We start from the raw sequence: 27,633 nt of genomic DNA on the forward strand, positions 1-27,633 counted from the left end.
TTCTTAAAATATTTGCCCATCAGCACCCTCTCAGAGAGGAATGTCAAATGCTGCCATGATGTCAAAAGGGCCCCAAGGAGAAGCGTCTTGCCAAACCCAGCCTGTCACTCATGGCCACGGCAGAGCGGGAGATAAGCAAAGGCGAAGGCTCAGAGAGAGCCTGGTTCCCTGGGCTCCCTAAACCATCCAGAGGATCTGTGTGGGCTGGCGCTGCAGGGCGAGACTGTTAGCTGTCAAGAACAATGAACTGCCAGGTACCACTGCCCAAGTAAAAGCCAGGAGTCTGAGGCTCTTCTGATTCCTCGCCCTTATCAAGCCTGCATCAGGATGTCTGGAGCCTCCAAGGAGGGCCTGGAGACCCGAGGGCTGCCGGTATCAGGCAAGGCCTGCTTAACCACCATGGACAAAAAGCTTAATGTGCTAAATGAGAAGGTTGACAAACTCTTGCATTTCCAAGAAGATGTCACGGAGAAACTGCAGTGTGTGTACCAAGGAATGGGCCACCTGGAGCAAGGCCTACATCGGCTGGAGACCTCTCAGATTCTGGGCCCTGGTGGGCCTGACCACACTCCTCCAGCTGACTCACAGGCTGGGTGGCCGGAGGTCCTGGAGCTGGTGAGGGCTGTGCGGCAGGAGGCTGCCCAGCATGGCGCCAGGCTTGAAGCCCTGTTCAGGATGGTAGTGGCCGTGGACAAGGCCATAGCTTTGGTGGGGGCCGTGTTCCAGAACTCGAAGGTGGTGGATTTCATCATGCAAGGGAGTGTCCCCTGGAGGAAAGGAAGCCTGGCTGATGGCCCTTTGGAGGTTGGTTCCTGCTTCCTAACCCCTGTACCCTTCTGTCTAAAAGGGAGACCCAGTGGTCCTGGTGGGGACGCTAGCCAGACGGTTGGGCTTAGAAGCACTAAGAACTGTTGTGCCTTTCCTGTGCCGTCTGCATGACCTGTTGATGGGGAAGAGGAGAGACTGAACCTTAATGGTCACAGGTAGATTTCCAGACAGGTCACTGACAGGCTGCCCTTCCTAGGGAAAGGAAGAAGCGGTGCCTCAGTGAGGTCTGCGGGGCCTTGGGCAGCTTCAGAGCACCTAGAAGTGGGGGTAAATGGGTCATTAGGGAGAGGAGGACAATGAAACTTATTGGATATACTAGTGACTTTTTTTTTTGCTCCTTTCTGTTTTGTCACACCTAGAGTGAGAAACAGGTGGGAGCCAGTTTGCCCCAACAGAACCCCCCTTTTAGAACCCTCCCCTTCCTGTCCCCAACCTGTGCTGGGTCCCAGAGTGGGCGGAGTGCGCAGCTGCTTGTTGGAAGATGAGTGTTGACAGTGACCCCTGGGGGACACAGGCCATGAAGGAGCCGGAGCCTGGGGGTGGAGTGTGGCATTTCTGGGAGCGGCTGTTCCCTAGGATTGCATAATCAAACCTGCTGGCTAATGGAAGTTTGGCTGGGGGTGTGTGTGTGGGGGGGGTGGTTTATGTGTGTGGTGTATGGAAGCAATACTGTTTGGGAGGGAACAGCTAAGAGTCAGCCACTTAGCAACCCTCAGAGGGCCTGGAGCCACCATTTCAGATCACTGTAGTTATCCACCAACCTCTGGCAAGAGATAAGATGGGGTCTCCAGGAGGCTGTGCTTGACTCTGTGTCAGCTCCGAGGCTTTCACAGGAGCAAGGCTGCAGGAGTGTGCCCTTTTTCCTCATCCCCAGCCAGGCCAGAGCTCACCCTGCTGACCCCTTCCCCCACCCCTGCCCTACAGCCTTGGCCAAGGTATGCCCCTCCCCCACCCAGCTCCCCGCTTTCTGCACCTCTCCTATCAGTCTTGTCTGCAGGGGAGATGTGACCTTCTGCTTTTTCACTGATAAGCAACCTGGACTTTATATTTATTTATTTGTTTTTTAAAGGGGGAGAAGGTGAGGTGGGGGGAGCAGAGGCAGAGAGAGAATTTTTTTTTAAAGATTTCATTTATTTATTTGACAGACAGAGATCACAAGTAGGCAGAGAGGCAGGCAGAGAGAGAGGAAGGAAGCAGGCTCCCTGCTGAGCAGAGAGCCCGATGCGGGGCTCCATCCCAGGACCCTGGGACCATGACCCAAGCCAAAGGCAGAGGCTTTAACCCACTGAGCCACCCAGGCACCCTGAGAATTTTTTTTTAAGATTTTATTTATTTATTTGACACAGAGAGAGAGGTCACAAGTAGGCAGAGAGGCAGACAGAGAGAGAGGAGGAAGCAGGCTCCCTGCTGAGCAGACAGCCCGATGCAGGGGCTTGATTTCAGGACCCTGGGATCTTGACCTGGGCCGAAGACAGAGGCTTAACCCAATGAGCTACTGAGGCGCCCCAAGTGAGAGAGAGAGAGAGAGAGAGAGAATTTTAAGCAGGCTTCACACCCAGCTTGAACTCACAACCCTGAAATCACGACCTGGGCCAAAATCAAGAGTCAGACGCTTAACTGACTGAACCACCTAGGCGTCCCATCAACCTCAGCTTTAAAGAAAATTACTGTGGTATGATATATGCGTGTGGTAAAAGACGTTCATGGGGAGCGCCTGCGGGGCTCAAATGGCTAAGCAGTTAAGCGTCTGCCTCATGTGGTAAAAAGAGCATGTGTTCCTCCCACTCCAGCCCCCAGGCCCCAGGACCACCCTCCTCCCCATGCAGTTATAGGTGCCTGTTTCCCGCGGAACCTCCCAGCCAGAGTCTGTTTATCTATAAACACCACCTCTTGACCTTAACTCAAATATTAATCACCTTATTCTGGCCTTGATTTTTTTTCTTAACTTAATGTATTTTGGGCACTGTTTCATATGTACACATAGAAAGCTTCCTCGTTCTTGAATTTGTAGTGTGCCCCAGTTGGGGGATGTGTCTTAATTTGTTAACCAGCCCCACATCATTGTTTGGTTATATTATTTGTCATTTTTAGCTCTCATAAATAACGGTGCAGTGAGTATCCACAGAAGTGTGAGCTTATCTGTACCATACCCTCCTAGAAGTGGCAGGGTGAAGCCAAAGGGTAAAGCCAAACTGACCTTCAAAGGAGTTATTTCAGTTTAGTCTCCTGTCGGTAGCATATGGGAGTGCTTGTTGCCTCCCCTTTTGCCAACAAAACATATTATCCAACTTGTTAATTCTTTGCCTGTGTGGTGATTGAAAACTGAGATCTTACCGAGCATGTTTTTTTTTTTAACACTTTGAAAATTTTTGCAAAATACAAATTTCTTTATATGAAAGTTTTCAAACATTTATAAAAATAGAGATTAGTATCATGAACCCTATAAACCCGTAACAGGAGGCCAATGTTATTGCATCTCTTCCCCACTGACTTCTGTCTCTCTAGGTTATTTTGAAGCCAATCTGAGACATTGGATCCACAAACATTAGCATTTATATCTAGAAGATAAGGCATCTTTTAAAAAAATGTAATTACAATACCATTATCATGACTAAAAAGTAAACAGTAATTTAATGTTACCACTGTTCGAATTTTCCTAATTGTCTTATGCTTTATTTTCCTTATAGTTTGTTTATTTGAATCAAGATTCAAATAAGACAACTGATTATATGCCTCCTAGTGCTAATTCTTTTTCTTTAATTCATAAAAAATTTAAAACTCTTCATTATGGAAAATACCAAACATAACAAGTAATAGATAGAATGATATACCTTGTAGTTTTTTTTTAAGATTTTATTTCTTTATTTGACACAGAGAGAGAGGTTACAAGCAGGCAGAGAGGCAAGCTGAGAGAGAGGAGGAAGCATGCTCCCTGCTGAGCAGAGAGCCCAATTCGGGGCTCCATCCCAGGACCCCTACATCATGACCTGAGCCGAAGGCAGAGGCTTTAACCCACTGAGCCACCCAGGCGCCCCTATCTCATTATAGTTTGAATTTGCATTTCTTTTACTAGAAGTTACAGCATCTTTTTTTTTAATGTTTTGACTTTTTAAATGTATCTTTTTTTTTTAATTTATTTTAAAATTTCTTTTCAGTGTTCCAGAATTCGTTGTTTATGGAAGTTTCAGCATCTTTCACAGATTTAAAACCTTTTGTATTTTTCTGTAGCACTGAGTGATATGTGGAAGTGTTGAATCACTATATTGTTTTGTTTTATTTTTTAAAAGATTTTATTTATTTATTTGAGAGAGAGACAGAGAGAGGGAGCATGAGTAGAGGAGAGAGGCAGGGAGAGGGAGAAGCAGACTCCTCACTGAGCAGGGAACCCCGATGTGGGGCTCTGTCCCAGGACCCTGGGATCATGACCCATAAGACAGATGCTTAACCAACTGAGCCACCCACGCACCTCTTGAATCATTATATTGTATACCTGAAACTAACATAACACTGTATATATATATATATATATATATATATATATATGTATATATATTTAAAAGGTTTTATTTATTTATTTGACAGAAATCACAAGTAGGCCGAGAAGCAGGCAGAGAAATAGGGGGAAGTAGGCTCCCCGCCAAGCAGAGAGTTGGATGTGGGGCTCAATCCCAGGACCCTGGGATCATGACTTCAGCCAAAGGCAGAGGCTTTAGCACACTGAGCCACCCAGGCGCCCCTATTTTTAAGATTTTATTCATTTATTTGACATAGAGAGAGATCACAAGTATGCAGAGAGGCAAGCAGGGAGAGAGGGGGAAGCAGGCTCCCCATTGAGCAGAGAGCCCGATGCGGGGCTCGATCCCAGGACCCTGAGATCATGACCTGGGCTGAAGGCAGAGGCTTAACCCACTGAGCCACCCAGGTGTCCCATAACACTGTATAATAACTCTACCGGAATTAAAAAAAATTTTTTTTAAAGATTTTATTTATTTATTTGCCAGAGAGAGAGAGAGAGAGAGAGAGCGAGCGAGCGCACAGGCAGACAGAGTGGCAGCAGAGGCAGAGGGAGAAGCAAGCTCCCCTCCGAGCAAGGAGCCCAATGTGGGACTCAATCCTAGGATGCTGGGATCATGACCTGAGCCGAAGGCAGCTGCTTAACCAACTGAGCCACCCAGGCGTCCCTGGAATTAAAAAATTTTTATGAAGTCAAAAAAAAAAAAAAAAAGGAAAAGAAAAAAGAAAAGAAAAGAAAATGGTGCCCAGAGTTTGTGAAGGCCCTCCTTGGGTTTTCTGAAGTTTGTGAAGGTCCTCCTTGGGTTCATTTTGGTTGTAACAATGAATTAGATTATTACTAAAAGCTAGGTGCTTTCTTCTGAAGGACAGGGTCAGGCTCAGCCAGGCCTGGGCCCAAATCATAAGCAAGCTGTTCAGAAGACACCAGTCCTCTAGAATGGTGTCGAGGGTCTCTTCTCCTTCCTCTGAATGAGCCCTGAAGACACCACGCAGCTGTCTGCGTGTGTGTTTGCCTGTGTGCGTGTGTGTGTGTGTGCCTACCTACACCAAGAGCAGAGGGAGGGAGAGGACATGCTGAGCCCAACAAGGTCTGCCAAAGGACAGTTTGTTCGAGTCCCTCTCTACCGGGGTGAAACAGGAGGCATCCCGTGATAATGCTTCCAGTTCCCCCAGCTCCGGGGGTGGCAGGACAGAGTCTGCAGAAAGAGGTCCAGGGAGCGGTCTCTGCTGAGTAAGGGGATCCGGGTCACATTGATGGTGCTGTGTTAATCACGATGACAACAGCTGGTGTTTATTTATTAAGTGCCTAGCACATGCCAGGTGCAAGGCTAGGTGTTCCCATGTGCTGTTACCCTCAAAAGGACAGAACTTGGTGTGCTGGAATCCCAAAGGGATGAGCAGGTAGTAGGATTGAGAGAAATGGGTAGAGCATAGGAAAAACAGTGGAACCAACGCTTCTCAGTGCCGGGGAGGCATTCCAAAGTTGTGAGGACTGGTGCCCCAATTAGCGGGAACTGCTCCAGCCGATTTTTGCCATGAGCTTAAAGTTGTCAGATCTTCAGATTTTTTTCAGGAGAATTTTGGAGAACTTAGAATTGTTTCTAATCAGTTTTATTAAGGCATAATTTACATACAATAAACGGCACACACCACACCAAGTGCGTGTGAGTACACAGTTCAACAAGTATATACACCACAATCAGAACAGAGAACAATCCTAAGCTCCAAAAGGGAATTTAGAATTTTAATGTAAAAGTCTCCTAGAGTTAAAGTGTTGATAACAAATTTAAAAATTGAAAATGCTGTGTGGGCCAAACAAAATGTGTCTCAAGCTCATTTTGGCTCCCAGTTGGGGCATCTGTGGCTGAGGCCAGGGAAAGGGCCTTCAGGGGTGAGTGCTTTGACCAGACCTGCTGCTGTGATAAGGACCAGGAGGAGTCTTAGGGGCTGTACCCAAGTCTTAAAACCTTTAGAAGCACCAGAGGGACCCAGCAAGGAGTCAGGTCCTATAGAAATATTTATACTTAGAAATACTGAATGTTCCTACCATTTCAGGAGTAAGAGCACTGGCCTGGTGCAGAGCAGAGTTAAAGGAAGAGCTGCCGAGAGCTTCTCTGGGCCTTACACAGTTGATCCGTCCTCAGTCGGTTGGCTCTTTGAAGACAGAGCGCTCCCCATCTCAGGCAGGACAAAATCCCTAGAGCTACTGAGCACTTACCACGCGCTGGGCACATTAGTCAGGACATTCCACAGATCTACTCCCTCAAACCTCTTACTCACTCTACGAAGCAGATGATATTATTCTCCCCATTTCACAGATGAGGAAAGGGAGGCTGAGGGGTGAAGATGGGGTTTAAGCCCAGCAGGGTCTGGCTCCAGAGTCAAGAGAGGCTGTGCTTCCGGCCACGCTACTATATAGCGAAGGGGTGACAGTAGGAGGCACCCAGCTCCCTGGCAGGCATTATTAATTGATGGGGGCACTCTTCCAACCCTCCTCCTTGCCCCTAGTCCCCTAAACAGGCATGGGTCAATCTGACTTTAGAATCCAAGCCAAGCCAGCACTGTAATAGCCATGACTGAATGATCTGAATTGACACTTTAAATTTATCTTCCATCCCTGGTCTAAGTACTTTGAGGTCCAATCCATTCAGAAGCCGCGTCAGGTCTTCCCCTTTCGGGCAATGTGACAACACATTAGAAAGAATTTGTGACTTTGTGTCTTTATCTCTAGAATGGCAGTAGCAATATCTCTCCTCTAGTATTACCGTGAGACCAGGTGAAGTAACCTAAATACTTCTACCTTAAGCACATGGTAGGTGTTCAGCCAATGTCTGTGGCCTGAACAATGATGTTGATGATGGTGATTGTTCTTTCAGAACAAAGATCGAGTGGAAGAGAAAGGAGCAAAGCCAAAGCATGCGCTGAGCACCAGAGCTGTGCAAGCTGAGATCCGGGGGCCTTGGGAAGGTGAGTGGGGCCCTATTTGCTGTGTTCCATGTTGCACACATAGTGGTTTCAGAATAAAAATATATTTTTTATTTTTTTCCTTTATTTATTTATTTAATTAATTTATTTCATTTCCTTTTTTTTTTCATTTTTCTTTTATCCTTTATATATATTCCACTATATATTGCTGTTTTAAGTCACTTGGACTAGCTCTTTTCTGCGTCTATTATTTCAGGTCTATTTCACTTTGCTTTACATCTTTGTGGATTGCTTTTATTCAAGTTTCATTTTCCTTTACAATTTTGGGTAATATTGACATGGTTCTAAAGTCAAATTGACAAAACAAGGAGTATTAAGAGAAGTCTGGCTTTTCCATCTTTTTTCCTCCCTTGCATATGGAACCATTCACAAAATTTTTTGTCTTTCTTTGTGTGTCCTTAGGCCATGTTATCAGTGGTTATACACATGCAATTGCATGTGCGCGTTCGTGTGCACGTGCGCGTGCACACACACATACACCCTCCCTTCCTAGAGAAACAGAAGCACCCCAGACACACTTGTCTCCACCTGGCTCTTTTCCACTTACAGTATATCTTGAGATCCGTCCACGGCCACATCTGGAGATATTCGTGTTTATTTTCTATGGCTGTGCAGTGTCTGGGTGTTGGGCTGTGGTTTAGTCAACCAGCCTCCTACTCTTGGTCACTTGGGTTGTTTCCAGTCTGCCTATTATAAACATGTTTCCCTGCATGGCCTTTGCATATCCTTTGCAGTATCTTTAGGCTGGAGTCATCCGTATAGAAATGCATTTTTATGCTGCTGATTTTCCTGTAGAGAGCCAGAAGGTGAACCTGCCACAGGGGACAGAGGAGAGGCTGACCCCAGTCAATGCTTCCGAGATAGGATCTGACCTCCCCATCCAAGCTGAGGCCCCACCGGGGCAGGAAGGAGTTCCTGGCCCAGCCCAAGTGTCCCCTGGCCTCCTGCCGCTGCACACAGAGTCAGAAGCCAAAGTTCCTGGAGCATTCGCCGAGAACCCTGGGACTGGCCTGGAATTCTCTGCAGCATCCAAAAGGGTCAGTGAAGCCCCCACCAGTCAGGAAGCTTTACCCAGTACAGACCAAGGATCGTCATTCAGCAGGCCTGACCTGCAGCCCTCAGAGGAAGGCACGAGGCTCACTCCAGGGCTGCCAGTCCAAGCCAAGGCAGCTCATGGTGGTGGAGAAACGCCTGCCAGGTAAGCATTGCTCCTCCATGCTGGGCAGGGAGGGAATTAATGGCAGCCCCTCAGCAGGAGCACGACCAAGGGGCTAGCTGCTGGGATAGAGTGCCCACTGTCGGCCACGCTGGCTAACTTCATGAGGGCAAGACAGGAGATGGTGTAGGCACTGCTTTTGGGAATTTAGAGCACTCTTTCTCACCTGGTGCCCATTAGAATTGCCTGAAAGCAATTTTTAAAATACCAATGCCCAGAGAGTCTGATTTATTCAGTCTGGAGTGCAGCTCCCCTATCCTTCTTCCTTCCCTCCCTTCCTCCCTCTCTCTGTCTTTTTTTTTTTTTTTTAACAAGCTCCTTGGGTGATTCCAATATAGAGCCGGGCTGAGAACCTCCAGCTCTCAGAGCAGTTATAATAGCTACAAGCTGGGGCTCACGGCACAATCCTAGGAGCTGGCATTGGCCACACGTTTCACAGACATCGTCTTGCTGTATTCTCACAACATCCCAAGAGGCAAGTGTGGAAATGAGGAAGTGGGCTGAGAGTGCCCGGGGCAATACAGCTAGGGATTCACAAAGTTGAAATCTGAATCCAGGTTTCTGGACTCCAGAATCTGCTCCCAACCACTGTACCACCCTGCCTCCTCAGGTCAGCATTTAATTAGGTCCCAAATACTAAGTTGGGGAGAGAAGGATGGGGATTCACAGGGAGGCTGGTATAGGCTGAGTCCATCCAGTAGGGCTTTCAAGACGATTATACCTGGGGTCCCGAAGGTGGGATTGTGCCCTCGGAACACAGCCTCCGGACCAGCGCTCGGCCCTCAACAGACACAGGGCAGGATAATGAAGAGCCAGAGGCTGCTGACTGCCAAGCTCTCTCTAGTTCTATGTTCCCCAGCCCTGTGGAACAGTGCATTGGGGCCCCAGGGCGGCCAACGGAAGTATATTGTGTTTTCCTGTCTTAAGGGGGTCTGGTGCCCTCCTGCACCTGCCCTGGGTCGTCCTTATCTGTAACACAGCCCCATCCCTTCTCTAGGCCTGCTGTAGGGAGGGGAGCTGGTGTCTGTGTGCTAGGGGGACTGGCAGAAAAGCTCAGATCATTGTCTGCCTTTGTTCTGGAAGGAAATGAGAGCCTCTGGGAGAGCTTAACCAGCTAAAAGGAGGGATTCCTGGTAGGCTTCCCTGGATCCTGGTCAGGGCTGTAAACATGGAATCTAGGGATGGGGTGGATTTTCCATGAACTTGTTAGGGGTCCCTAAAAGATTCTGCCTGAGGGGAAAATTCTCTATATCCGTTTTAACCGTGCGCTGAATTTCTGGTTCACTAGACCTGCCACGGGGCTCAGAAGTGGAGAGATCACTACCGGCCTGTCCTCAGCTAGCACATGAGTATATTTTGAGAAGATAAGTTTAAAGTCAAGCATCCACTCTGATGGGCTGTGGCTGCCCGTGTCGAGGCTGCTAAGGCCCTAGCAGCAGGTGGAGGAGCACAGTGCTGGAAGGGGTCAGCCCCGCCTGCCTCAGGTGCACCATGCAGCAGCAGGACAAAAAGCCTTGGGTGCTCGACAGCATGGGAACGCGTGGCCGTGCGTTGGGGTCATCCCACGCCCTGCTCGGTGTGAAGACCAAGTGGGACAGCAGTGACTCTTGGCTTTATCAGCGGGTCACCTGACCACCTGGATACTCTTCCAGCAACTGGCTTCCTGCCTTCCCATGGCTCTCAGCAGAGACGAGGCCTGAGCCAGGCTTGGATGCCACCCTTCGCACCTACCCTGTCATCACCAACCCACACTCACTCCTCCCAAGGGGCGCAGGGCTGGGGGTTGTGTGGCTTCGGCTGCCTCCTGCCCAAGGCTGGCTGTGGACAGGCTTGCACCGAGTCACGTGCATCCAGGAATAGGTGCTGCTTTCAGAGGACTGGCTGCAGCTCAGGGAAGGGGCCCGACCTTCAACGGCTGGAGAAAAGTCTCACTTCTTTTTTTTTTTTTTTTTGGTCATCATGGTGAAAAAACACATAACGTAACATTTACCAACTGAACCGTTTGTAAGCGTACAGTGCAGGAGGGTTAAATATCTTTCATCTTGCAAATCTGAAACTCTGTAACCATCAAACAACTCCCATCTTGCCCGTGCTCCAGATCTGGCCACCACCACAGCACTTTCTGCCTCTGAATTTGACTACTGTAGGTACCGCATATAAGTGGAATTGTACAAATGGACTCGGGATTTTTCTTTCTTTTCTTCTTCTTTTTCTTCTTCCTTTTTTTTTTTTTTTTTTTTTTTTGTGACTGGCTTATTTCACTTAGCATAATGTCCTTGAGGTTCACCCAGGTGGTAGCATGTAACAGGATTTCCTTCTTCTTTAAGGCTGAATAATGTTCCATTGTATGGATATTATACATTTTGCTTATCCATTCATCCCTCGACGGACATGTAGGCCGCTTCCACATTTGGTTGTTGAGAACAATGCTGCTATGAACACACATGTACAAGTTATCTCTTTGACACTCTGTTATAAATTCTTCTGGATACTTTTTTTAAGAAGTGAAATTGCTGGGTCATAAGGTAGTCCTATTTTTAAATTTTTGAGGAACCACCAGCGGGTTTTCCACAGCAGCTGCACCTCAGCACTCCTGTGAGGTATCAACGTCTCTGTTTGTCATAAGAGGGAGCTGATGCTGGCCTTGTCCAAAGTTGTCCAGCAACATGGTCCAGAGCTAAGACCAGAGAGGAGGCTGCTGGGCTCCCTCTTGAGACTCAGTCCATGCCAGACACCACCTGCTCACCCCCACCCCAATACACAGAGACCCCAGCAGTGGGGTTGTAAAGAGCAGTCACAGCAGGGGCAACTCTGAGAGGGAGTATTAAATCCTTGGAGGTAATGGCTCCCAGGGTCAGGTCTTTCCTCTGAATGTCATCAGGGCTCAGAAGACCTTCCTGACCTCTAGCTGGGGTCCCAAACCCAATGTCGCAACGTCTGGGTAATGAAAATGGTTGTGAAGTGGGCCCAGTGGCATTGCCAGGGTATGGCAGGGTCTGTCAGGAAGGGGAGCTGCTTCTCAGCTATGCAGACATGTCCAACACAGCCAGACCTATTTGTTCAAGAGAAACGAGAAGTCTAGTCTCTACAACTAGTTACTGATTTTTTAAGACCACTTTTTTTAAAAAAATATTTTATTTATTTGACAGAGAGAAATCACAACTAGGCAGAGAAGCAGGCAGAGAGAGAGGAGGAAGTAGGCTCCCTGCGGAGCAGAGAGCCCGACGTGGGGCTCGATCCCAGGACCCTGGGATCATGACCTGAGCCGAAGGCAGAGGCTTTAACCCACTGAGCCACCCAGGCACCCCTAGTTACTGATTTTTTTAAAAAAGATTTTATTTATTTATTTATCTGGGAGGGAGAGGGAGAGAGTGGGGGAAGGGGCAGAGGAAAAGGCAGAGTGTTTTTTTTTAAATTTTTAAATTAACATATAATGTATTATGAGTCCCAGGGCTACAGGTCTGTGAATTGCCAGGTTTACACACTTCATAGCACATACCTTTACCCAATGTCCATAACCCAACCCCCCTCTCCGTATCCTCCTCCCCCGCCCGGCAACCCTCAGTTTGTTTTGTGACATTAAGAGTCTCTTATGGTTTGTCTCCCTTCTGATCCCATCTTGTTTCATTTATTTTCCTATCCCCCAAACCTCCTACGTTGCATCTCCACTTCCTCATATCAGGAAGATCATATGATAATTGTCTTTCTCCGACTGACTTATTTCACTAAGCATAATATCCTCTAGTTCCATCCATGTCATCACAAATGGCAAGATTTCATTTCTTTTAATGGCTGCATAGTATTCCATTGTGTATATATACCACATCTTCTTTTTCCATTCATCTGTTGATGGACATCTAGGTTCTTTCCATAGTTTGGCTACTGTAGACATCGCTGCTATAAACATTCGGGTGCACGTGCCCCTTCGGATCACTACGTTTGTATCTTTAGGGTAAATACCCAGTAGTGTAATTTCTGGGTCATAGGGTAGCTCTATTTTCAACTTTTTGAGGCACCTCCATGCTGTTTTCCAGAGTGGTTGCACCAGCTTACATTCCCACCAACAGTGTAGGAGGGTTCCCCTTTCTCCGCATCCTCGCCAGCATCTGTCATTTCCTGACTTGTTAATTTTAGCCATTCTGACTGGTGTAAGGTGATATCTCATTGTGGTTTTGATTTGTATTTCCCTGATGCCGAGTGATGTGGAGCACTTTGTTATGTGTCTGTTGGCCATCTGAATGTCTTCTTTGCAGAAATGTCTGTTCATGTCCTCTGCCCATTTCTTGATTGGATTATTTGTTCTTTGGGTGTTGCGTTTGCTAAGTTCCTTATAGATTTTGGATACTAGCCCTTTATCTGATATGTCGTTTGCAAATATCTTCTCCCACTCTGTCAGTTGTCTTTTGGTTTTGTTGACTGTCTCCTTTGCTGTCCAAAAGCTTTTGATCTTGATGAAGTCCGAATAGTTCATTTTTGCCCTTGTTTCCCTTGCCTTTGGCGATGTTCCTAGGAAGATGTTGCTGCGGCTGAGGTCGAAGAGGTGAGGCAGAGTGTTGTAAGCCGGCTCCCCACTGACTGGGGAAACCTCACACAGGCCTTGATCCCACAACCCTGAGATAATGACCTGAGCTAAAGTCAAGAGTTGGATGTTTAACAACTGAGCCACCCGGGGCCCCCCCTACTCTTGCCTGATTTTAATAAAATATGTCTGACCTGGGGTTTCCAGTGGGATAGTTGACTTGGTTCACCCTTTCTTCACTTAACTGAAAGGGAGACTAAAGCCTAGAGAGGGGATCCCAGGTATCCTGCCTCCAGGCCACAGTCCTTCTGGGGCCGAAGCAGGTTTGTAAGGCCTTCATAGACATCTGGTGCCCACCAGTGTCCATCACAGGTTACTTCAGCCTTCCTTGGCCGCTTATCCCCTGGAATCCTGAGAGCAGAGAGTACCATCTCACTGAATCCAGCTTCTCTTTGTTGTCCTATCTGGGCAGAGGTAGTCAGGTATTGGAGTCTGCTGGTTCTAAACACAACCTACCTTACTATTATAATAAATGCAAGGACCCTTTTTCCGGATGAGAAACTGAGGCCAATAAGCCATGATCATTGAGTGGCAGCAGCAGGCATCTGAACCCAGGTCAGGGGTGACTCGAAAGTCCTTGCTTTTAAGGCTGTATTTTCTCTCTGCCCCAGGATCTCCATCCATGTACAGGAGACAGATAACCCTGGGGAGATGCTTGTGACACGAGGGGACAGCCTCAGACCCACGCCCCCCGTGGAGGCTCCTGCAGCTGCCCATCCAGGTGAGCAGGACCCATCTGGGCCCACGCCCCAGACCCCTGCAACCAAGTCAGAAGAACAGAACCCGAAAGGAACCAGCAAGATTTCCCCACTGCGGAAACGGAGCAGCCATGAGGGAGTAAAGACAGAGGAGAAGCAGGGGCCTGGGGCTGAGTCCACCACGGGACCAAGCGGGGCCAGGAGGGACAAAGGAGGTGATGCTGGTGCCACAGGCTGGCAGCAGGACAAAGGCATGGGAGCAGGAAATCCTGAGCCCGGGAAGGACTGCGCAGCCGGGGGCGCAGGCAGAGCTGAAGCAGGAAGGAGGACGCCCCTTGGAGCTGAAGCTGGCAGTGTGGTTCTGGGTAAGTGAACCCATTGCTGGGTGCCCCAAGGTGAGTGAGTTTGGGGGCCTACTCCTAGGGGGCCTTCCTGCAGCATCCAGGGAGGTCTGGGAGAGTCTAAGACTTGGAACAGCCTACCAGTGCCTGCTGGGGGTGGAGAACAAGGCCTGGAGAGGCAGTGGGCTGAGTTTGGGGTGACTATAGCAGTAGGGGAGGAAGGAACCCATGCGGTTCAACTTGGGGGATTTCTCAAAGCCACCAGCCTGCCTGAACTCTCCACCATGGGTGGCATTCTGGATGAGCCAGAGAAGGCTCCTGCCAAAAAGAACCTCTATTAACTGATGTCAACATTTGCCACCGCACCCAGTGAGTGAGTCCTCGTCCTGGGGTACAGAAGGGTGTGCTGGGGCTGCTGACCTGCTTTCTGTCCCAGGGGTGGTGGGAGGCATCCTTGTGCTCTGGTGACCCAAGTGTCCTCAATTCCTCCAGCCCTTAGGGCCACACTCTCCTTGGTCTGAGCCCTCATCCCGTGTGGTGGCAGGAAGGCTGATTTCCTGCCCTGGGATTTTGGGAAGTCCCCAAGGAAGGGCTGTGTGTTCTGCAGGTCATCCTGGGGCCCCTTGCCACTTCTGGACTCTGCAGTTGCCCTGTCATAGTGACATCTTCAGCTGCTTCCTTTCCACCTGTATGACTCGGTCCAAGTGTGGACAAAGGACTCCTTTCATTCCTAAAACACCGCTGAAACCAGGCGGAGACTCCAGAGTCCTTTTTGGGGCTTGGGGTGGTGATAAAGCCAACGTGAACTTAGGGCTCTCTGTGTACCACGCCACGTGCCTTGGTGCTGGTGTTTCCCCTCATGGGCTGGTGGAGGGGGGATAAATGGAAACACAGGGGGGGGGGTCAAGGAACACGCTCAGGGCCACGGAGACAGTGCTGCCCTGTCTGGCTCCAGAACCTATGTGCAAACCTTGTGGATCTACGGCCCCACAGAACAGAAGGCCCGTAGTGCGCAGCAAAGGAAACTTCAAGCCAAATTCTAGATTTGGAATCTTTGTGACACACACTCAGCATCCAGGCTCTCTCAGCCTTTCTAGGTCCCAGGAAAACAGTAGCAGCAGGAGCAACAGCCCATACTTGTTACCTCTGTGATCCGGGGCTCAGGGCTTGCCTTTCCAGATACAAAAAGGAAGGAGCAATATTCTTTCGAGGCAAATTCAAGCTTCTACTTTGGGGAGCAAAAAGCTGCTCTTATTAAGATGAACTAAGAGAAAATAGCCATGTTTTAACGGCAGCGGGTATATGGTTTCAGAGGCAGGAGAGTTGTAGGTGGAACACTCTGAGTGAACCATGACAAGCCCAGAGAAACCCAATGCAAGCTGCTGACTGCCCGCCATGGAGTCGCCCAATCCTTGATATGCAAACCAGCTCAAGTCATTGTGTTTGGTGTTCTGGTTTAGTCCTTTACTCTATTTCAGGCAACATTTCTAGGTTCATACTACCTCTGAGGTGCAAGATTTTTCCCAAAAACTTAGACTATTTTTATTTTTCCAAATGCTGGTGTCCTCGGTTTCCCCTCCAGGCCCACTATCCATTTCCAGCCTGTTCGGTCCATGGTCAAAGGAACGAGACTGATACAAAGCGAAGGTCAAGCAAAGCTTTATTTCGCACCAAGCATCGAGAATCAAACTGACCTGACAGGGCCGTCTCTTACAAAGAGACGACCCTTCCCCACTTCACAGACTAACTTTTATAGAGCAAAGGCCATGTGGTTGAGCCTGGCTACACGCAGGTGGCCAATGACATTACAATTTACCCTAGCCTATCACCTTGGTCAGAATTGGCGCCCAAAGGGCGGGGCCACTCTCCCTGGTAGCTAGGGAGACAGTATGTGCGCTCCACTGATTGGATGTCTCCACCGGGCCTGACCTGCGCTTGTATCTGGGCTTTGCAAGTAAGTTCCTCTGGGAGGGGCAGGGTCAATCTAAGTTTACTCCATAAACAACAAAATGGCTCCCTCTGGCTAAGTAGGCCCTTACATTCTCCCCTTTTCTTTGGAGATTAGTCAAATCTTTGACTTTTCAGCCAGTTCTATGTTCTCCTGTTGTAAGGGGTTATATTGAGCATGTAAGAGTAACATTTACAAATGACATTAGGGCGTTTATAATGCAGGGGCCAAAAAGTAACATTAGTGCACTGTCGGCTGATGAGTTAGCTATTCACTGCTTTGTGTAACCTTTTCCATTTTTCCTAGTTCCGTTCATCTAATTTCCCACCTATACTTTACATAAACAGGTAACATAGGAGCAACAATACACAAACAGGTAACAATAGGAGCAACAATAAACTCATAGTCTTTTGAGTCTTAGCTTTAGTCCACAGTCAGTGGGGTCCATCGGCTGTGGCTTCCATCTCTGGGGGGCATCCTCGTCCTTGGCTCTTTTGACTTACACAGCCCACCCCGCTGAAGCTGACCCGCTGTGGGCTACCTCGCGGGCTGTTCGCCCTGTGAAGAGATCAGAGGGTGCTGGCAGAGGGAGGGAGGGGGCGTGTTTGTTTCTCCAGCTGCCTCCCTGTCACACCACCCTGGCGAGGGTCTGCAGCCTGTGTGTGCCTTCAAATATAGTTCCATCATAAAATTCTGCTTGATCACCCTGTTCAAGGGTGCCTTCCATTTCCTGCTGGCTGCACTGATCCACCCTGGATCCCCTCTCAACGTCAGTGAACAGGCTGGGTAGAACTTCTCCACCTTGCAAAGAGTACCACTGTAGATGGTGGGAGATTTGGGTTTGACTCCCGTGTGTCACCGACTCACTGTGTGCTGTGGGGCCAGTCACCTCACCTCTCTGAAATTCAGCTAGCTCTTCTGCCATACGGGTGACTCCAATGAGGTGATCCTTGAGAAGGGTGAGGGGCTTGTCACTTGACCCAAGCCGGTGGCTGAGTGGGGCAGGCTGCACTTAGAGGCTCACATCCTATTGTCTCCCAAACAGATGACAGCCCAGCCCCACCAGCCCCCTTTGAACACCGGGTGGTGAGTGTCAAGGAGACCTCGACCTCGGCAGGTTACACAGTGTGTCAGCATGATGTCTTGGGAGGGTAGGTGGGCTTCTGCCTTGATGAGGGGCAGGAGCAGGAGGGGTGGGGGCAGAGACACTTGGACACCTGAGCTGGCATGCTGCTGGAGGCTTCTCAGGAGGGGGTTGATCGAGAGCCAAGGCCCGGGTTGGGATAGAGCGCAGAGCATGCTAGTGACTGGCTAGCCTACAGAGAGTGGGTGAGTGCAGGGGAGCCCACATGGTATATGGGCATGGGTGGGAGCCATATGCTGGAGGTGTTAGGGCGGTCTGGGTGGTGTGGAGTGAGGGCAGTATTCCCTGGGGTATGGCATAGACCACTTACGATAGGGTAAAGAAGATCTTCTCTAGGTTTGAGGATAACTCATATGGTGTAGGGGTGATGATTATAGTGCCTCCGGGGTGCAGGGTAATTCCCATGGTGTTTATGAACAAAGGGCAGGACCAGAAAGCCAGGGGTACAGGATGGCTCACTTGGGCTCTCAACCTGCCGTACCATCATATCTCTGCAGGGGCCGGTTTGGCCAGGTCCACAGGTGCACAGAGAAGTCCACAGGGCTCTCGCTGGCAGCCAAGATCATCAAAGTGAAGAGTGCCAAGGACCGGGTGAGGCATCTGCCCTGGGCCAGCCAGTACTTTAGGCCACATTCAGGGCTCCTATACTTCCTTCTTGGCTCCCTGGCCCCATGCTTCCCCAGACCCCTGAATGCTGATCAGGAACCCTGTCAACTTCCCTGTCTCTTTTCTATGATTCCCACACTCTGCTCAGCACATCACCTCATACCCTGGGCAGCAGGGTCCCTCTGACCTTCCAAGCTTCCTTCCTGGGTCTCAGGTTCCCTATCTGTGGAATGGGGGATTGAAGTAAACTCCCTTCTGTTCTAAGAACTGGTGTGGGTCATGAGTTGGAGACGATGTGAGAGCAGAAAAGGAGGAGGTGGGCATGCATGTGTCCCGGGAGGCACAGCTGGCTCATCTTTCTGACCCATTTCTTGGAAACTCCTCTCCTGTCTGACTCTGCAAGGAGGATGTGAAGAATGAGGTCAACATCATGAACCAGCTCAGCCATGTGAACTTGATCCAGCTCTATGATGCCTTTGAGAGCAAGAACAGCTGTACACTTGTCATGGAGTAGTGAGTATCTTGGGAGGTGGAGCAGTGACTTCTCTGTGGGCCAGGACTCAGGACTGGGGCTTGGAGCCATAGTTCTAGGCAAAACTCTCCCTTCCCCTTCTCCTCTCTGGGTTATCTAGGGAATATCACCACCTCCAATATGGAGCATGGAGGACAAAGCCAGAAGTAAACCTGACTCACTCACTCACTCAGATATATGTCAGTTTGGCTTACACAGTTTTCAGCAATTTTGATTTAGGTGTTAGCAATTGGAAATTGGGAAATTTCACATTGAAACCCAGATATCTTGTTTTTTCTTGCAAAGGTGAAAATTCTAGTAATGCTACACCTGTGTTTCCAGCTAGAAATGGTGTGCTAGAGCTCCTAATGGCTGACCTTTGTAGACAGGGCAACCAGTGTCTCATTTGCCACAGTCTCCACCATTCCCAGCTACCCCTGAAGCTGAGACCAGGGGCTCCGAGGCCATTTATTTTTGTGCTTGTGTTGCTATTTTCCTTCTGGTAAGGTTTGTCATGTCATGTCTCTACCATGAGTGAAAAAACAAAGATAGACTAAGGGGCTATATTTTCTGAAAACTTTTGACTCAGATCTGGTCTTTTTTGCTCATTTTGGGTTCTTGCCATGTAAGTACTAATTGGCTCCTTTTGGCAAATGAGTTTATCCAGAGTGAGCCTGGATTATCAACACTGAAGACAACTCCCAGTCTTCCTTTTGGCCCATCAATTCCTTTTTACTTCCTGCCCTCTGAGCTGGGAATAGGCCAGAACAAAGATCTCCATGAAACCCAAGATGGCAGTGGCCTCAGGCTTATCTGGGTTGGCCTCTTCTGACTCTTGGTGATAAGAGTGGACAAGTCCTCTGAGAGCCTGCCTTAGGCCAGTGCTTGCTTCTCTCTTTGTCCTGGCAGTGTGGATGGGGGTGAGCTCTTTGACAGGATCACAGAGGAGAAGTACCAGCTGACCGAACTGGATGTGATCTTGTTCACCAAGCAGATCTGCGAGGGGGTGCATTATCTCCATCAACACTACATCCTGCACCTGGACCTCAAGGTCAGGCTCTACCTGGGCTTGTGGTGGGGGGTGGGGGGGTGGAGACAGGGTTCCTGCTCTTCTGTGGCAGAACAGCAAAAAACAAGCTTGAGAAAGAAGAGCAAAGTTGAAGGATGCACATTTCCCAATTTCAAAATTTACAGCTAAGCTACAGCAACAAAAACAATGAGTTATGTGTATGAGGATGAACAGATAGCTCAATGGCATACAACTGAGAGTCCAGAACCAAAACTTTTTTTTTTGTGGCCAATTGATTTTTTGATAACGGTGTCATGATGATTCAATGAGGAAAGGATAATCTTTTCAATGGACACCATGCTTGTACCCACATGCAAAATAACACACTCATACTATACACAAAAAATGGATTGTGACTTAAATGTAAGACCTAAAATTATAAAATCATTAGAAGAAAACATAGGAGTAAATCTTTGTGACCTTGTATTATTAGGCAGTGATTTCTTAGAAATGACTCAAAGCAAAAGCCAGAAAAGAAAAATGGATAGACTTTATTAAAATTAAAAACCTTTGTGCTTCAAAGGATATCATCATGAAAGTGAAATGACAGCCCACAGGATGGGAGAAATATTTCCAAACAATATCTCTGATAAGGGACTTGTACCTATAATATATAAAGAAATCTTACAACTCAGTAATTGAAAGACAAATTTGAGAATGGGCAAAGGATTTAAATAGACATTTATCCAATAAAGATATACAAATGGACAATAAGTACATGAAAAAATTCACAACATTGTTAGTCATTAGAGAAATACAAATCAAAACTACAGTGAGATACTGTTTCACACCCATTAGACTAAGCTAAAATAAAAAAATAAAGCTGATAGACAATAAGAATTGTTGGCTATGATGTGGAGAAATTGGAACTCTCATACTTTTTTTTTTTTTAAGATTTTATTTATTTGAGAGAGAGAGAGAATGAGAGAGAAAGAGCATGAGAGGTGAGAGGTCAGAGGGGAAAGCAGACTCCCTGCCAAGGTGGGAGCCCAATGTGGGACTTGATCCCAGGACTCCAGGATCATGACCTGAGCCAAAGGCAGTTGCTTAACCAACTGAGCCACTGACGCGCCCTGGAACTCTCGTACATCGTTGATGAGATTGTAAAATTGTGCATCCACTTTAGAAAACAGTTTGGCAGTTCCTAAAATGTTAAATGCAGAGTGACCACATGACCCGGTAATTTTACCTCCAGGTATGTGCTCAAGAATATCGAAAACATAAGTCGACACCAAAACTTGTACATGAATGTTCTTAGCAGCATTATGCATAATAGTCCCAAAGTGAAAACAAGCTGAATATTCTCTAACAGATGAACAGATAAACAAATATGGTATATCCATACAATGGAATATTATTCAGCTCTGAAAAGGAATGAGGGAGGTACTGATATATGCTACAATATGGATGAACCTGAAGGACACTGTAATAAATGAGAGAAGCCAGGTGCAAAAAGGTCGGCGTTTGTATGATTCCTTTATATGAAATGTCCAGAACGGGCAAATCCAAAGAGACGGAAAATAGGTTAGTAGTTATAAGATTTAGGGGTGGGAGAGAATGGAGAGTGACTGCAGATGGGTATGAGTTGTGTTCTTTTGGAAGAGATAAAAATGTTCTAAAATTAGATAGTGATAATCATTACATAACTCTCTGAATACACTAAAACCCATGGAATCACGCACTTTAAAATGATGAATTTTATGGTATCATCATTATTGTTTATATTATTATTTATATTTCAATAATGCTGTTATAAAATTAAGTCCACTTATTTCTTTTTACCTTTTTAATGTGGCTACTAGAAAATTTTGTAAATTATATATGTAGTTCACATTATAGTTCTATCAGACAGTGTTGTTCTAGACTTTATAAAGAAGACACGAAGACTTTAAAGTACCGTTCTCCTGCTCCTATCTGAGAACTTGCATGACTCCATTGTAACATAAATAACAATAAAACCTTCTGTTGGGCGAAATAGTACCTGGCATTTGCTTTGAAAGATGTATGGTGTTTTCATCCATGTTATGTGATTTGATCCTCATACCTTCCCAGGAGGAAGGCAGGAAGTGGTTATCATTCCCATTTTATAGACGGAGACACTGAGGTTTCAGGAATGAGAAGGGACTCACCTAGGGATACAGACCTAGATAATAGACCCCTAGACCTCATGCACTAGGCCTTGGGTTTCCAGGGCTGTTCTACCATAAACTCTCCACGTGCACCCACCCCCACCCCATCCAAATTTGTTTTGCACAAGCAGCAAGCATCATTCCACACTCCCTCTGGGCCTCAGAGCTGATCTGAAGAACTTGACAGAGGCTTGTCAAGACCACCACCTCCATCCCATGGGTCACAGCTATCGCCACAATGTGGGAGATTGATGTTGAGGAGCTCTGAACTCCTTGAACAGACTACTGAAGCTTTGGTCCCCATCCCTGAGATTCTGTGATGTAATTAGTCAGGGTTGGAGCCTAGACCTTGGGACTTTTGAGAGCTCGCCTGATCATTCTAATGGGCAGCCAGGGTTTGGAACCATGACCCCAAGCCAACAGTCTCAAAAAAGCAGCTTATGGGTCAAGCCTGAATCACAAAAGTATTCTACTTAACTCTTGCACATGGACGTATGTTTAAACTTGAGTTGTCAATATTTAAATTTTTTTTAAAGATTTTATTTATTTATTTGACATAGAGAGATCACAAGTAGGCAGGCAGAGAGAGAGGAGGAAGCAGGCTCCCTGTTGAGCAGAGAGCCCGACGTGGGGCTCGATCCCAGAACCCTGGGATCACGACCTGAGCTGAAGGCAGAAGCTTTAACCCACTGAGCCACCCAGGCACCCCAGAGTTGTCAATATTTAAAAGCATGGAATTTTCACATAAAGATATATACTCTGGCTTCTCTTGAGCAACTGGGCCTGCATTCCTGCATGGTGACCAGTGGCTGGAGCTGCTTTACATAGGGCAGAAGTCCTGCAGTTCCCTACAATCCATACCACTCCTTATTGTCTCACACCAGTCCACTTTGTTTTTGTGATCTACATATTCCTGTAGGAGCACTGTCCTGATCCATTCATTCTCTTGGGGGCTGGGAATCTGAGGCCTCTTGATGTAATTGTGGGAGTTGCGTACCTTCTTGGCTGCTGATTGAACTAAGCAGAACTCTCTCTCTTTCCCAGCCGGAGAACATACTGTGTGTCAATCAGACAGGACATCAAATTAAGATCATTGACTTTGGGCTGGCCAGAAGGTAAGACAGTTATATTTTGGCACTTCGACAAAACTCCTGGGGGACTGCTTGTGGCTCTTTTGGACGTGGTTACCCACAGTTCAGCCTTTTTTTTTTTTTTTTTTAGTGTGCTGGCATTATTTTTATTTTTTTCATTTTTAAAAATTTTATTTCTTTTCAGTGTTCCAAGTTTCATTGTTTATGCACCACACCCAGTGTTCCATGCAATACATGCCCCCCTTAATACCCACCACTAGCCTCTCCCATCCCCCCACCCCTCTCCCCTCCAAAACCCTCCGTTTGTTTCTCAGAGTCCACAGTCTCTCATGGTTTGTCTCCCCCTCTGATGTCCCCCAACTCATTTCTCCTCTCCTTCTCCTCATGTCCTCTGTGTTATTCCTTATACGCCACAAGTAAGTGAAACCATATGATAATTGACTCTCTCTGCTTGACTTATTTCACTCAGCATAATCTCTTCCAGTCCCGCCCATGTTGATATAAAAGTTGGATCTTCATCCTCTCTGATTTTTGAGTTTTGGAACTGACACAGAAAGCTCTGTCACTGACAGGCTGGTAGCCTTTGATTGTGCAGATAGGCCTTGTTACTACCCTAGGGGGTGGGAGGTGGCTTCATGCTTCAGACTCTGCTTCTCCTTGAGAGGCTGTGGGATTCATTGTATTTCAATCCCCCTGTCTGAGCAGAGAGTGTGTGACAGGTTAAAGGAGGACCACTGGGGGCGCCTGGGTGGCTCAGTGGGTTAAAGCCTCTGCCTTCAGCTCAGGTCATGATCCCAGGGTCCTGGGATCGAGCCTCACATCAGGCTCTCTGCTCAGCAGGGAGCCTGCTTCCTCCTCTCTCTCCCTGCCTGCCTCTCTGACTAGTTGCAATCTCTGTCTATCCAATAAATAAATAAAATATTAAAAAAAAAATAAAGGAGGACCACTGCATGGGTGTGGTTGTGGGGGTGTCAGATCCGTTCTATTCATCCCCCAGACCTGGAGCTAGGATGTGCTGAGCTCTGTGAGGTATCCAGAACCATCCCTGCCCTCTGGGAAGCGAGTAGTTTAAATAAGAGGATGCATGTAGGGTGGTGTCCAGCTAAGTGGTTCTGGGCCTCTCAAGACTGAGTTAAATCTTGGTAAAATGATGATAAAATGAAATGCCTGCTGACATGGGGCAGTTTTGAAGGTTAAATGGAATAATAAGTCGACAGTGCAGACCCAGCCTAGGACGGTGGCTAGGTTCTCCAGTTTGACTACACAAAGTAAATATGTAACTTAAAAAATATCTTAAAATCCCTTAAAATATCTAAAGCCTAGTGAAGGATGGTTTATCCATAGGTACTTTTACGATCCTGTCCAGTCATATGTGTGATGAACACTCTGGCCCCTGGCACGCACAGCTGGGTATGCGGGTTCTTAGCAATGGCATTGGGTAGGGCTGTCCCCCAAACCTTCAAGCACCCACAGTCTACTTCCTCCAGAATGCTATTTCCACCAGGAATCACATTTCTCTGGGAATCATATTTTCTAGGTAGGTCTCCACAGTACAGTAGAATTTTCAACTCTTCAAATTTTCTCTCACCCTGCTGGACATTTGCACAAAGAAGTTTTTTTTGTTCCTTTTTTAAAAAAATATTTTATTTATTTATTTGACAGAGAGATCACAAGTAGGCAGAGAGGCCAGCAGAGACAGAGGGGGAAGCAGGCTCCCTGCTGATCAGAGAGCCCAACGTGGGGCTCAATCCCAGGACCCTGAGATCATGACCTGAGCCGAAGGGAGAGGCTTAACCCACTGAGCCACCCAGGTGCCCCTGTTTTTGTCCCTTTATAAGCTTAACAGTGTCCTCCGCTCCATCCACAGGGGAAGAAAGTAAAGCCTTGTCCCCGCGGAGACAGAGCCATTTGCCTGAGCTCAGCCTCTGGTGTCCAGACCTGCCTCCCAGAAGTAGTAGTCAAAACCACAGTGGCATCTTCCTATGTCCCTCCCCATTGGTGAAGTGATAATTTCGCTTCTTTTGTAGGCACAAAAGATGCATTTTCAATGCCAGCATGATGGATGAGGCCAAGGGTGATGTTGTGAGAGTAACAGCAGAAAGTTCATATATTCCTACTGTACCTTTAGGATCCCTATTACACAGTGTACTGTTTTTCATGAACGATATGCCAAAGCCCCCAACCCAAATGCTTCAAAATCACATTCAATCCATGATGTAAAAAATTACTTAAGAGCGCCTGGGTGGTTCAGTGGGTTAAAGCCTCTGCCTTCGGCTCAGGTCATGATCCCAGGGTCCTGGGATCGAGCCCCACATCGGGCTCTCTGCTCCGCGGGGAGCCTGCTTCCTCCTCTCTCTCTGCCTGCCTCTCTGCCTAGTTGTGATTTCTGTCAAATAAATAAAATATTTTTAAAAAATTACTTAATATTTTCCTAAATACTGTATTATAAAATTGGGATACATCTTATATGCTTGCATGTCTTATATGCTATAGCAATGTCTCTGAATCTATTTTTTTAATTATCATTGCCTGCCTTCCAAAGAGTCTTTTTAGACATTTCTTTCCTAAGCATCAGGCCCCCTCCTTGTGAAAGTAACTGCTGCAGTTGTCCTTTGTATCTGTTTATATATCATAGCCCTTTGGAGAGCCACAAAACATTGCCCTTCCAGGAACCAACGCTCACGTAAGTGGGGGCAAACTGAGAATGCACAGCCTCCCACCGTGTGTATGTGGTACCCTCCCAACTGCCAGATGTCCGATTGCCAAATGAGTATTTACAGTGACAAATATTTACCAGCTGAGGCTCCTGGATTCTGGGAAGTCTTCTCTGAGCAGCTGGAAGGGAGGGATGGACAGGGTGTTGTTATCTGCAGACACTAGTATGCTAGCAAATGTTTATCAGCTCTGTGGGGCTGGATGGAGATGGGGTTCGACTTGTAGCCTTTGCTAATTTCAGCTGAGTTCAACCTACCAACACAGCGTCACTGAATGCAGTTTGGGAGGAGATGTGCACAACTGATTCTCCTGTACTCTTTTAAATTTTGTTTTAGTTACTTATTTGACAGACAGAGATCACAGGTAGGCAGAGAGGCAGGCAGAGAGAGAGGAAGGGAAGCAGGCTCCCTGCTGAGCAGAAAGCCCGATGCAGGGCTCGATCCCAGGACCCTGGGATCGCAACATGAGCCGAAGGCAGAGGCTTTAACCCACTGAGCCACCCAGGTGCCCCTCCTGTACTCTTGAGAACCAGCTCCAGCACACAGGGGTGGGGGTGGGAGTGGTGTGGGTGTGTGGATGACGGGGGCTGGTAGAGGATGTACACCAGGCATGCACAGGAAGGCAGGAGCTGGGGTGGGACTGGGGGAGGCAGATACAGTGAAGATGAGGGTGTTACTAGGGAGTCCTGAATGTCCTGCTAAGAAATTGGAACATTATCCTATCAGGCATCGAGTTACCTGGTGGGGAGGTGAAAAAGGCTGTAGGACAGCTTACCAGACGTGTTAGTCAAAATCTATCCCCAAACTCTCAGGCAGTCCATCTCAAACTGTCGGATAAATTCATTAACCTGGTCAAAGGCATCGATGACAATAATTTTGCTGATGGCCCAGAGGCGGAGGGCAAGTTCAAGACAAGAAACACGGGGAACCACATTGAAGAGAAGGCCACCCACGTGAAACTGCTGGGCACGGGGGAAGTGCAGGTGTCTGAAACACGTGACACTCAGGAAACCGCACTCAGCAGAGCTGGGCTGACGGAGGCACCGGCTCCAGCTGGGAGGTAAAAGGAAGACATCGGAAACATCTTCAGCAGTCTGGCAAGCTGGCCGTTGGGCAAAAGGATTATTTGGCAAGTTGGATTTTGCCAGATTGGCCTGCTTCCTGCGAAGCATGTCCTTCTAAGAGGAGGAATCTGTGGGGGGAATGTGCAGGTTGAGAGAGCATATTTTATATGCCAGAAGAAGCAATGTTTGTAGAGAAGGAGGAAAAGCCAGTTTCACCCTGAAATACAAACTGTAGGAAGTAGAGTGGTATTTCTGGGTGGAGCTATTAGAAGATGCTGAGGTGTTCAGTGGGGGGATGGCCTCCATCATGTAGGCGGGGGTGGGGGGTATGGGGGGTTGGCACACACAGATCTTCAGAGGCCAAGACATCCAGCCAGAGGGACCAGCATTATACCAGTGGGCAGTGAGACCCATCAGTGGGGCTACGTAGGGGCCTATGGGTCAAGAATGGGGGCGGGATGGGAAGTATCTTGTTTAAGTTTGGTCTCCAGAATGTTGGGTGCAGGGTTAGGCTTCCTGACTACTAGTCCGGTGCTCCGATTAGAATACAAACCTATTTCATCAGATCCTTTGGCAGGGCAAGGAAGTGCCCACCCCAGCCTCCGTGAGGCTGCAACTTCATATGTGATCCTATGGTCACAGAGTACCTTAGGAATTTGGAGAGGACGTCTTGGTGGATATATTGAAACAGCTTTGGTGTTAGTTACTGCCACAGTACTGCTGTGTGACAACCTCCCCTCCCCAAACTGCAGAGGCTTGAAGCTGTCATTTATTCTCATCTACTCATTTGCGAGTCATCTGGGGGTGTGGTATGCTGGACCCACTCATAGCAGCTCATGATAAGGAACCTTGTAAACAGTTGTTAAAACATACCATGGGGATGCCTGAGTGGCTCAGTGGGTTAAGCCGTTGCCTTCGGCTCAGGTCATGATCCTAGGGTCTGGGATCGAGTCCCGCTTCTGGCTCCTTGCTTGGCGGGGAGCCTGCTTCTCTCTTTGCCTCTGCCTGCCTCTCTGCCTGCTTGTGTTCTCTCTCTCTCTCTCTCTGACAAATAAATAAATAAAATCTTAAAAAAAAAAGTACCATTAATTAACGATTAAATTGAATGAACCTACAGTTAAAGAACTCATATTTTCAAACGTTATCACTTCCTAATTATTTTACTGCTCCTGCAATTATTGGTGCTCGTTGAAAGAC

The 27,633-nt window shown here is 47.6% G+C and overlaps 1 protein-coding gene across 1 annotated transcript in view; it reads left to right on the forward strand.

The window, feature by feature from the left end:
• The first annotated feature begins 327 nt into the window (after positions 1-327).
• Positions 328-27,633, forward strand: part of MYLK3 (myosin light chain kinase 3) — a 35,433-nt gene continuing 8,127 nt past the window's right edge. The window contains exons 1-9 of the mRNA XM_045988301.1: positions 328-804; positions 7,218-7,308; positions 8,122-8,524; positions 13,733-14,184; positions 17,154-17,259; positions 17,750-17,843; positions 18,262-18,371; positions 19,279-19,420; positions 22,612-22,682. Of these exons, the coding sequence (XP_045844257.1) occupies positions 328-804; positions 7,218-7,308; positions 8,122-8,524; positions 13,733-14,184; positions 17,154-17,259; positions 17,750-17,843; positions 18,262-18,371; positions 19,279-19,420; positions 22,612-22,682 (1,946 nt within the window). The remainder of the gene's footprint in view (positions 805-7,217; positions 7,309-8,121; positions 8,525-13,732; positions 14,185-17,153; positions 17,260-17,749; positions 17,844-18,261; positions 18,372-19,278; positions 19,421-22,611; positions 22,683-27,633) is intronic.

This window comes from Meles meles, chromosome 19 (assembly GCF_922984935.1).
Source record: "Meles meles chromosome 19, mMelMel3.1 paternal haplotype, whole genome shotgun sequence".
Classification (NCBI taxonomy): Eukaryota; Metazoa; Chordata; class Mammalia; order Carnivora; family Mustelidae; genus Meles; species Meles meles.